At 35.0% G+C, this 13,033-nt stretch overlaps 1 protein-coding gene across 1 annotated transcript in view; it reads right to left on the minus strand.

The window, feature by feature from the left end:
• Positions 1-13,033, minus strand: part of mapkapk5 (MAPK activated protein kinase 5) — a 54,421-nt gene that overhangs the window by 23,159 nt on the left and 18,229 nt on the right. The window contains exons 3-8 of the mRNA XM_079815921.1: positions 7,057-7,132; positions 6,248-6,345; positions 6,036-6,144; positions 3,198-3,287; positions 2,705-2,800; positions 364-444 (exon numbers count right to left, since the gene is read on the minus strand). Of these exons, the coding sequence (XP_079672047.1) occupies positions 364-444; positions 2,705-2,800; positions 3,198-3,287; positions 6,036-6,144; positions 6,248-6,345; positions 7,057-7,132 (550 nt within the window). The remainder of the gene's footprint in view (positions 1-363; positions 445-2,704; positions 2,801-3,197; positions 3,288-6,035; positions 6,145-6,247; positions 6,346-7,056; positions 7,133-13,033) is intronic.

The following is a 13,033-nucleotide window of genomic DNA, read 5'->3' on the forward strand; positions in this document are numbered from 1 at the left end:
TATATATACGTTCAAAAACATTTTACTCTAAAATTGGCATAAATAAGTTGTGTTCCAAATTTGAGGTTGATAGCTCAAAAAATGAGCTTTCAGTAAGATTTTGTTTGGGGCGCAGTACCAAAAGTTTCCACTAGATGAAATTAGTCTCCCATTAATTTCCAATGTGCAAATTTTTGACCGCGAACAATACAAGTGTGACCATTTTTTTCAGTACCATTAACCTTTTCGAATCAGCTCTATGATTTTTGTTTGTGTTCACATAGCAAGTGCCAAAACCTTTCGTTCCATTCCAAAATAAAAAATGGCCGAAGAGCACCAGAGGGTTAAAGAACAAGCCATAACACTGAGCTGCATAAGCCATACCTTGTTGTATGTGTACGGGGTGGGTGAGGTAGGTATAATTCCAGACTTTTCTTTCTGGTGGCGTCTTTGTGCCTCCAGCACCTATTAAAAGAAAGTTAGATCACATTCAATTCATAGGCAATAGGCTTTTCACAATACATATCGTTTCAAAGCAGCTTTACAGAAAATGCATGCGTCTACATTACAATTTAGATTGTGTCCAAGTAATGGATTTCAGAAATGTACATAAAAAAAAAAAAAATCACAGTTAGCTAACAATGTATTAATTTAAGCCAGAAACAACGAGCTCATTGAAGAATACATGTTGTTCACAAATGATTAGGATATGTAGAAAAAAGACATTTAGGATTAATACGTTTGTGCTGTTCAGCCTATATGTGCTGTTTATTTCAAGTCTTCTAAAGAGACTCAATTAAATCTGATCATTGCTTTATAATGACGATCAGATTTAACCCCCTCGAGTCGGTGATCGCGCCGGCGCGATCGACTCTCTTTTTTTCTCATCAGTGCCCAAGAGACTCAAATAACTCGTTTTTTTATCAGTCAGGCAAGTGTTATACATCATTATAATCTGTTAAGTTTCTTTTTTTTGTGTAAAGTCACAATAAAAACAACATGTTTTGCTTTTTGCAAAATAAAGAAAACAAACATGATGCGCGATCTGCAGCCTCTCTCTCAAAGACGTTCATTCAGATAGTCTTCAGAAAAGGACCTCTAGCTTAGTGAATACTTGTCTCACAAACATGAGACATATGTCTAAAGAAACGCTGAAATGTCAGGTTTTAAACAATGTAAAAAAATTTATGTAATCTGGTTGAAAAGCGATAGATGTCAGTCACTCGCGAGCCACTTCATTATCCGCTAATGCGACCACGCCCACACAGAGCGCGCTCTTTCAGATTCAAATACTGACGATCCAGAGTCGACACACAACTCATACAAACACATCAAGTGAAGCGCTGTAAACGTTACTTCAGCGACATCGTTTTGAGACACGTTGAGGAATAATCCTGGATTTATCCTCATGAAAAACTGTTCATTTCTAAGAGCAACGGATTCCTCCGCTGATTGTAAGGTCAGTTTATTCTGTTAGCATCTGTGAATATTAAATGCAAAAATACCGTTTAAATATGAATCCTGTAGCAACTTTAAATGTCATACACGCAAGACTGTTTAGACAAGATTTATTTGGCTTGTTTTGGACAGATTATAATGTGTTTATTGTAAAAGAGCCTGTCACATCAATAAAGCTTTTATTCGCAAATGTCTGCTCATATGCTATAAATATAGTACCAGTCAAATGTATTTTGCTTCATATTGATGTTTAAATATTATAGCCTAATGGTATTTTTTTTTTATTTCATATCGAAGTTTGTCAGAAATGATTCTGGAGTTTTGAAATGTAGAAAGGGATTTTTTTGTTTTGTTTTGTAGAAAGTAAATTGCTTTCTTTAAAGTGAATTTCGTTTTGTATAAATTGTATCTTAATGTTAATAATTTATTATTAATTTTTTTAGCATGAGACTACTTTTAAAAACATTTTTTTTTAATGTAGAAAGAAATGCTCTTAGTCATTTTTGTCTGGTTTCTAGTCTAAATATTTAAACATTCTTAAATCAAGATGCATTTACTAGATAAATAAAATTTTTAACTAAATAAGAAGAGCATTTTTTTTTAAGTGTAGTCAAATCTTTTGATAATTTAAAATATAATAGGCCTTTGTTGACTACATTCTAAATAAATTATTCTGGAGTTTGGTTTTGCAAAAAGTGAATTTTTTTGTTTGGTAGAAAGTGAATTGCGTTTTGTATAAATTGTCTCTTAATTTTAATTATTTATTATTATTTTTTTTCGCACGAGTACTTTCAAATAAGGTAGACAGCCGCTGTGTAATATCATTGCGCCGCTGCACTCATGGTAAGGCTCAAAGCTCTTGATTATTACACAGGAATGAGAGTATAGTTCTTAGCCATATCGGTCTAGAAAATCACAACTTCTCATTTTCCGCCGGTCTTAGTACACGATGTAACTACACACATCACAACATGTAAATAGGAAAATGTTGGTGTTATTTAGTCACTTATTGAGCAGTCGGCTAGCTGGAGCCATTTACCTCCAGTCTTTGTGCTAAGCTAGGCTAGCAGTGTGTGTGTCAGACAGAGTTATGGCACAGAGATGAGAAGGGTGTGTATGGACTTATCTAACTCTGGTGGATACGGTGAATAAGCTAAAGTCCCAAAACGTCGGCGTATTCCTTTAAGGAAATGTGATTTGATGATATAGTATGACCCCTTTAAAAGTAAGAGTTAAGAACAGTTTACATCTATAAATGAGGTCTTACCTGCGGTGCTACGTAGTACGGAGTGAACTGTGGGGTCATTAAATCACCTTGGTCGATTTTGGCAAAACCAAAATCACAGAGTTTCACAGGGGCATCCTGAAGAAACACGACTCAAAATATAACACTGGAAAATATCCTTACTGATTATTAGAATTTAAGGAATGAGGATTAGCAGTGTAACAATACATGCATTCTGGAAATTAAAAATGGATGTGATATAACATGCTATACGAGTTTTCTTTATTAACATCTTAATTCTGACCAACAAAATATACTGTGGTATGATGAATTATTACTGTAGATACCAATAATAATAATGTGATATGAACACTCCATATAAAATCATATGCATTTAAAAAACGTCCTTATTTGTATTTTTTAATGAGCAGCATTTCTATTCTGACCATCCCTGGTATAACAATTCAGTCACACTTTAATGAAAGGAAAAAAATGAATTTATGGAATAAAACATTATTTGGGTTTCGGATCTCACCAGGGAATTATCCTTGAAGAGCAGGTTCTCTGGTTTCAGGTCTCGATGTGCAATATTTAATGAATGACAGTGTTGCAATGCAAGGCTTATCTGTAAAAAGACAGACAGAAGTTTCGTCATAAACTATTTAATACAAATAGGAGTCATTCAATTTGGTGCCAGTGCAAATATGATGTTTATAACATTTAATTTCAATAATAATTTTCATAAGTCGGCTAAAAACAATAGAGAGTATTTATAATGATGTAAATGAAAATAATATTGGAGTTATTGAAAGGGCCTTAATGCCCATTCACACCAAGAAAGACAACTATAATGATAACTACATTAGCATCCACACCAACGCATGATATCGTTCTGTTTATTATGAGCGTATGTCGTCTGTCACTTTAAATGCTCAAGCTTGATTCTGATTGGCTCTTAATGTTTTTATTGTTCATCAGCAGGATAAAAATCTAAAAGTGATTCCAACGATAATGTTCCTCTGTGCCGTTATCGTTATAGATGTGGTGTGAACTCTGCTTTTACATTTAGAATCATTTTCAAAATGATACGTTTATCCATATTTTTAGTTATCGTCCTCGGTGTGAACCTGTGCCGCTCTGTGTGAGCACAGAAAACAGCGTGCGAGATCCGAATCGATTTCTTTTTCGCGTCTTTGTGCGGTCAAATGGTTTAAAATGAGGAAATTTCCCCACCGGTTAATTGATGTGTGACAACACCGGTAATACCGATATCACCGGCAGAGGCTTTTAAATCACTAATTCTATCTAACCGAAAGTAACATGCACACGACCGCTCTGAACTGAAAACGTGCCAGTGCGCACACACCGTGAATGACAGCTGGTCTGTAAATGCGCGCTCTGTGAGGCCATGGGTGCGTCTCAATCAGTTCCCTAGTTCAGTAGTCAGGGCACTGATCAAGCATTGATCAGTCTATGATTGGGATGCACGCCATGAATGAATAACCGTTCGTCCGTGTTTGCGCGCGGCAAAAATAAATGCGCACAGTCAGCGTAGCGCGGAGGCTCGCACTGCGGAGCCAGGCGAAAGTAAACAATGCTCGCTCTGTGCAGCTGTGCACATTTTACTTTCGGTTTTGAATTAGCGCCAATTCGGCTGCGGGTTGCTTGAATTGTGGGTTCAATAGCCTATTATTTTTAATGAAAAACACAACAACAAAGCAAATGACAAACTCCCTTAAATAGGCGCTTTTACGTTTCGCTTTGAAACCAAATCTTCCGCGATCATCTCAGTCAGCTCCTCACTCTCTGATGAATGACTCCTGCCGCTGCCGAGACTCACGGTCGGATCCTGCTTTATTCAGCAGATACGTTCAGTTTTTATTTGTATTGTCTGTTCTCTAACTGAACTAAATTATTTTATTACTATAAAATAAATCAAAAAGACGGTGGGCGGTGCCACGGTGGGCAAGTGATGTAACCGGTGTTGAGTCTGGACACCGGTAACACCGGCAACACCGACTATCGTAGCAAGCCTAATAAGTACATAATCAAATTCACAAATATTACACCATTTAAAGCAGCACTAGGTAGGTTTTGCTCTTGGGGTCCCCCTACAGTTGGGAAACTGTATTGTCCTCTACTACTATCGTAAACTCTGTCATTCTACATCAGTGGATGCATCGCATGTGCATTTATTGACATGACAACCATGATAAACCCTGAACACTGCAGGAGTTCACATGCAGGAGTTCTGCTTGCGTCGCGTGTGAAATGTCTTCATCCCAGGTACAGTGGCACATGTTTCAGCATGTCATATGAATATCATTTCATGGGTTTTATTTTTTTTCAAACGGCAAATGATCGCGATGCTCACGTTTACAAGCCAGCGTCATTATAGTAGCCTAGTCTATTGGTTCCCGTTTTACAGAATCTATGATACTTCAATTCAATGTTTGAGTGGTAGATAATAACCATATGTCGTCAATATTATAATATCAAGCTACCATAGATGAATCTGCAAATTTGAAAAATCGATTTGCATTATAGCTTGAGGCAAGACAAATATCACAGACATGTTAGGTATCCTAAAATATGATTTTGTACGTCTTATGTATTTACTTGCAGGAATGTAGCCCCTCCTCCTTCAGCTCACGCCAACGAGCAAACGCTGCCCAATGTTGATCCTCCTGCCTTTAAGCCGATCACTTTCTCGCTTCCGCTTTTTGCTTTCCTCCGACAAAACCTTTGCTTTCTTATTTTTCTGTGCTGCTTCGGCCATGACTATAACATTCGGCAAACAAATTATAGTTTGGCTCGCATGTCCAAATTTAAGGAAGTGGGGGTGGTGGTGGAAGTGACGTATATGCCATAAAGCAGTCGAATTTTGTAGTTCTTTTTGTTCTCGGGTTACTACCGGAAACCCGAAGTTTAAAAAGTCCAATACAGACCCCGTCAGGCTATGGCAGACGTGTCATTCAACCTATTGTAAGTCGATGTATCATCACAAGAGTCTTGAAAATATATTATAAAGGTTGAAAAGTTACCTAGTGCTGCTTTAAACATAAAAGAAAAAAACATACTGAGTTACTTAAACAATATTTGTCATAGAATACACTTGTTTGTTCACAGTTTGAACGTTCTTAATTTCAGGATCTGAGGTGAATTGTTTCTTTTAGTACGACTATGTTACAAAGCTGGGAGCACTATCAGTGCCATGTTTGTGTTGTTGTTCCAGCCGCAACGTCGCAGAAATAGAAACCGTTTCTGGCTGGTTAGGGCACAAACTCTAACTAATAAACCTTTTAAATCGCCGGTCACGGCGCGTGTAAGGCTCTCAGTGTGAATGCAGCCGAAGGGACTATCAATGCTGTACCTGTTTTGTGACCTGGCTGGCCATCTTCTCTGTAAAGTGCTTGTGCTGGCTGATTCTGTGGAACAACTCACCGCCTTCCATCATTTCCATGACAATCAATAACCTTGCCCTATCAGAAAGAGGTAGAGAAAACAGATTATTTATATCTTTAGGTAGTTAGCCTATATCATTAAAAACACCGTCTTAAAACTGCACATGTTGGACTCCACTACCTTGGACTGGACTCATGAGGAAACTGTACACTGTTGGCATACACCTCCATTATTTTAACAATGTTGGTGTGAGAGGCACACATCATGTGAAGCCGGACCTGCAAATAAAATCACAGCAGGGAATTTAAAGATGTTCTGTGAAGTCTGAAATTTCAACTTCACAGCCTCTGCTGGAGACCGGTGCATTAGAACAACACCAGGGTGAGTGAAATTGATGGCAATTTTCATTTCAGGGCGAACTATCCCTTTAAACTCTAACATGAAAAGTGTAGTTGACACTGGTAGGTCAGCTGTGGGTTACATATTGTGTGTGTGGGTATATATATGGTATATATGTGTATATAATACATATTGGTGTTTTCAGGGGTTAATGTTTATTTTATTTTATATTTTATTTATGATTCAAATGTGTATATGTGTACCAATTTCGTTAATTTTGTTGGTATTGGATTTTGTGATCGTCATGCGACTTTTCCTGGGTTATTTAACCCGGAAGTGTTGGCGTCAACAGAATGGCAAACGTGAATTCAGATAAACATGGGCTCCTGATTATTCTACTGTTGGTTACCAGGCAAACACGGTAAAAGAGTTATTATCTTCTGTATTTCTTTATTTGATTATGTGTCTTTGCGGGGTTGTGTTGTCTCTGTTGAAGTCTAGTTTTCACGGTGTCTCAGATCGATAAATAAAAACGTATGGACATCAGTATTTCAGAAGCGTGGACTGTTGAATAACCAACGAGTAGTTACAAAAAGAAAGACAAGTTCTTCAAATAAATGAAATCAAATCATCCACATGGTGCTCACTACCTCATTGCGTGCTTTGGGTCTGTCAATCAAGATCTTTAGGGCAAACCGTTCTTGTGACGACTTCTTCACGCATACCCTGAAAAAAAAAAAAAACAGCGATACATCAGTTAATGTCTTAACCCTGTAAAGCCTGACATATGAAATAAAAAAAAAATTCAACTAAATATTTTATCGAACCTTTAGACAACATAAACATAAAAAAAGTTTGCATTTGTATTTATTTTGAGTATCATATTTGATACATCAGGCTTTTAAGGCTCATTTAATGTCTAATATAGTGAGAATATGGAGCTCAAACTCGAGGAGGAAAAAAACTGGCCCAAACTGAGCAAAAATATGCGATTTGGTGCTGCTGTATGGAGGACGAGAAATGACTTAAGTAAATAAATGAATAAATACATAAATGCAGAATTAATTAATTAATTAAATAAATAAATGTAGAAATACATAAATGAATGAATAAATAAATGAATACATAAATATAGAAATACATAAATAAATTAATTAATTAATTAATAAATAAATAAATAAATGAATAAATAAATAAATATAGAAATACATAAATAAATGAATAAATAAATAAATGAATGAATGAATAAATAATTAAATGCCGAAATAAATAAAAGTATGAAGAAATATAGAAATAAATAACTGGATACATAAACAATTAAATGCTCAAATAAATAAATAAATGCAGAAATAAATGAATAAACACATTTGTCAAAAGTATAATTTTGAATTGTGCTATTTTTGTATAAATGCAGGATTGGTCAATTAGGCAAACCCGTTTCTTAGGAACGAAGACGAGATAGTTAGCCTTTTTTGACTAAATTATGGTAAATCATACTAGAACGATGTTAATCACGGGAACAAAATTATTTATTTATTTATTTATTCATTTATTTATTTATTTGGGCATTTATTTATTTATGTATTTCTATATTTATTTCTTCATATATTTATTTATACATGTATTTATTTATTTCAGAATTTAATTGTTTATTTATTCATTTATTTATGCATTTCTATATTTATTTCTTCATATATTTATTTATTTATTTCAGCATTTAATTATTTATTTATTCATTTATTTATGCATTTCTATATTTATTTATTCATATATTTATTCAATTCATTTATTTATGTATTTCTACATTTATTTATTTAATTCTGCATTTACGTATTTATTCTTTTATTTATTTATACTCAAGTCATTTCTCGTCCTCCATACAGCTGCTCATGTTTATATGGCCAAAAAGTAAGTTGAATTTTGTAATGTAAATAACACATAATATAGCAGCTAATTACATAAAATGCATATAAATATCAGTCGTCGTCACTATATCTACACAATATGTCTTAGGGCGTTTTCACACCTGAAAGTCCGCACCAAGGTCCGAAGTTCATGTTTTGATACAGTTGGTTAGTTTTGGTTTGGTTTCACATTGCAATTATGAGAGTGCACTAAAGAGCTTTACATGACACACTTGCGTCCTGTCGTCATCATCTATGTGGGCTGCATCTGGACATTGATTGGTTTGTAAACAGACGTGCGTCTTTGACAAGAATGAATGAACGGCCGCATATCGTTGCCACTAGTGAACAGTGCGCATTGCTTGACTATTTCTTTTCATTTCGAATTGTTTTGGACATTTCAAGCTTTCTATACATGTTCAAGAGCAATGCAAGTGGTAGCTCAGATGCCTTCATGTCACGATTATTATCTGCTATAGTCTATTCGCTTCTTATTTATTAAAACCAGGCAATTGGCTGATGAAACATTGATTAAAATTAAGATACAAAACTAAATTCACTTAAAAGAAAGGCTTTCTACAAAAGAAAACTTAATGAAGTGGTCAAAATCATTTCTGACCTTCTGTCTTCTGACATATTATGCATCTTTTCACTTTTCATAATCAATATAGCCGAGATTAAATTTTAAAATAACATTATAATATAAAAAGTCCGAACCATACAGAAAATGCTTTCACACTAGAAACTAACCGAACCTTTGTTCAGTTTGATCCGGTCCGCGAAAGGGCCCTTAGTAGATGATTTGGTCGCACTTTAGATTAGGGTCCAATTCTCACTATTGACTATGACCTTTTGCCTCAATAAAATCATAATGTACTGCTTATTAATAGATAGTAAGGTAGTTGTTAAGTTTAGGTATTGGGTGACTAAGGTATGTAGAATAAGGTCATGCAGAATAAGGCATTAATGTGCTTTATAAGTACTAATAAACAGCCAATATCCTAGCAATATGCATGATAAGCAACTAGTTAATAGTGAGAATTGAACCCTAAACTAAAGTGTTACCAATGATGTTTAAATACTTTGTTTTAAAACTACAGAAATTTGAGCATAAAACTATGCAATGCAATACAACAATGTTTGAGAGATTAACAAATAAACTTTCCTCAAAAGCTGATCATATTTGATACTTCTAAAAACTGATGTATGGATAATCAAACCTGAGTGGCTTCACTCCAGTTAGTGTTAACAATATAAAAGTTATTCTTACGTTTACTTCATAAAAATCAGTAAAGATTTCACAGCAAAAGACATGTGAACCATGAGCTGAAGGGTGGACGTTTTTATATTTAGCTAAATGCTTTCTAGAGTATTTTTTTTTTTTCTCAGTGGGGCGCTAATTAAACCACCGTTTCGGGCAATGATTTCAGTCCTCCAACAATTTTAAACATTTCAGTTTCAGTCGAAAATTCAATGCAGTTGCGGAAATTTCAGTGCATCACTAACCAGTGGTGTAAAGTAACGAATTACAAATACTCTAATTTTCCCTCAGGAATTGTACTTTATTAAGTAGTTTAAAAAGTGTACTTTTACTTGAGTACATTTTAAGTGCTGTATTGGTACTTTTACTGCGCTATTTTCCCTAAACCTGCAGTCGCTACATGATGTTTATTTTGTCCTGTCAACGTGATTGGCCAAGGCGAATAATAAGTCCTGTCTCCATGCGTCGCGCTTTATGAAATGGGATTGTTGCTGGTTACTGTATGTCTGATGACTTAAATTGTGAAATTGCTCAGTGAGCCACCATACATCCTCATCTCAGCGTAGTTTATCAACTGAGCAAGGAGAGAACGCGTCCAAAGTTAAGTGTTTCTTAAAGGGGCTATATGCAACTTTTTCCCCAAAATAAACGTAACAATAGCCTTTTTATTTTACCATTTATGACTCAAAGATCTCCTGATGAGCATACTGACACCTTGTCCGCTCACAGTGGGTGCACCTATAAGTCTGTATCCTATTTTTCATATTTTCTGGCGGGTCGTCTTTTCCCGCGCTGTCTGCGGATGTGACGTCACCACCACTGCGAGAGCCAGCAGAAAATGAGAGCAGTTCTGTTTTTTGGCCACAGGTGTCAGTCGCGAGTTTAAATTTCAGAAAAACGCATATAGCCCCTTTAAAAGGGCGGTACACTTCATTACAAATCATATATAAAACAAAAATATACATACCAGCATAATTAAATCAAAAGACAATCCAATGTCAAAATCAAAAAATATATTCAAAATAAGAGAATCAGAGTTTTTAATAATAAAGAATTTTACAATTTTTTGATTTTACACTCATTACAAGTGCATATTTTAATGTAATGTGTTCTCACATGGCGATTTAAAATTGTAGTCCATGTATATAGCAAATAACTTTAATAAAACATCAGATTTATTTTTAAATCAGGTTTATGTTTTTAATTACAAGCAAAAATAATCAGTGGTGAAAATTGTGAGTTACTCGATTCTGAAGTGTATTCTTTTAACAGAGAAAAAAATCTATTGAAATTAAAGCAGTACAATGAATGCATCTTGAAAAGAAATAACTGCTTTTTTAATGTAAAATTGTTAATGTACAACGCTTTGCAACCTTTTTTAATTAACCGCGAGAAAACTATGGAGACAGATTAGTCTCATTAATAATTCACGCAAAAAACAAGATGCACACATGTGTAGCCAATTTCACATGCATAAAACCAAATTCACGTGCGCAAATTAAAATTATACATTTCACAAATGCAAAACACAATTCGTAGATTTACAACTGTGCACAAAAACTTTAAAATGTACAAGTTCATCCTGTAATGTGAATGTGCAAATCGTCATTCACGTGTGAATTGCTTTGGATTTGTGCGTGTGTGTTTTTGAGACTTTCCTGGCAGCACTCTCCTCCCACCCGGATCAGTCGAACGCTTTAGCCAATCAGATTTAAGCTTATCAATCGGCCAATCATTATCGCGTGGGGGCGGGGCCACCTGCTGTTACATCATCAGCTTCCTTTCGACCACAAGCAGAGGTAGGCTATGTGCAGTGTGATCGGTTCATTTCTGTGTTTACTGAAACAAAGAAATTACAGATCAGTTGAAGTGATAGTTTATTAAATATTAACAGATGTAAGCAACTGCTGTGGTAATCAGATGTCCCATATGAAGAGGAAAATGATGCTTGTTGAATGTGTGGTGGACATGACATTCAGGTACAAACACACTGCTGTGACTGCTCTTTCCTAATTAAATAATAGAACAAGACCAAGTGAAAAATATCCAAAAACTTTATACTTTTCATAATAGTCTATTTATATACACCATCTCTCATCATTCAAACCATTGTTATGCTTTCTATGGAGACAGTCCTAGCATTGTATGGTATGCATATGAATAATTCTTTATGAAGTAAACATAAGAATCCATCAATAGGCTACATAAATGTTTATTTTCACACAGCAGTTAATAAACTATCACTTCAACTGATCTGTAATTTCTTCGTTTCAGTAAACACAGAAATGAACCGATCACACTGCACATAGCCTACCTCTGCTTGTGGTCGAAAGGAAGCTGATGATGTAACAGCAGGTGGCCCCGCCCCCACGCGATAATGATTGGCCGATTGATAAGCTTAAATCTGATTGGCTAAAGCGTTCGACTGATCCGGGTGGGAGGAGAGTGCTGCCAGGAAAGTCTCAAAAACACACACGCACAAATCCAAAGCAATTCACACGTGAATGACGATTTGCACATTCACATTACAGGATGAACGTGTACATTTTAAACATTCAGAAGTTTTTGTGCACAGTTGTAAATCTACGAATTGTGTTTTGCATTTGTGAAATGTATAATTTTAATTTGCGCACGTGAATTTGGTTTTATGCATGTGCAATTGGCTACACATGTGTGCATCTTGTTTTTTGCGTGAATTATTAATGAGACTAATCTGTCTCCATAGAAAACCTCTACAGAATGGTTGTCATAAATGTTACCAGATTATTGGTTGCTTTCTCAAATACTACATGGCTGTATTTTTAGTGCTAGCAGTCAAAAATAAAACTTGGAGAAATACTGTTGATCTCATTTTTTTTTTTGTTCTTACTGAGAATCATCCATAAAAGAGTAAACTACATTTTTAATTGGCAGGGTATATGGTGGAATAACATTGAGCATAATACTACTTTTTACTCCTACTTTCAGTAGTATTTAGGACAGGTACTTTTACTCTACTTGCACTACATTTTTTGACAACTAACAGTACTTTTACTTGAGTATGCTTTTTCAGTACTCTTTCCACCACTGATCACTACTACATTTAATACGTATGCAAACTGCCCTTATTTCATCAACACTATCAATTCTCCGTCTGAAAGTGAACACAATTCAATAGGAGCATAAAATCTATCATAAGCCCTATTTGGATGGTAATTGTTTCTCATGTCAAGCTAGACACACTATATTTGAAATGGTTTTCGGTCTTGCATTTTATTTAAAAATTATGTAATTTAAAAAAATTGGAAATTAGCGTAATCAAGTTAATGCAAACCGCTTATTTACATGAGGTAAACAAAGCTGCTTGGTTTATATTTTTTGGATTTAAAAAGTGACTTTTAAACTTGTAAACTCAGAGATGTGAATTCAGAAGGCAATTAAATTACCACATGACCTTGGTGTTTGTCAAAATAACAAAAAAAA

The sequence above is a fragment of the Gobio gobio genome, assembly GCF_949357685.1.
Source record: "Gobio gobio genome assembly, chromosome: 4".
Classification (NCBI taxonomy): domain Eukaryota; kingdom Metazoa; phylum Chordata; class Actinopteri; order Cypriniformes; family Gobionidae; genus Gobio; species Gobio gobio.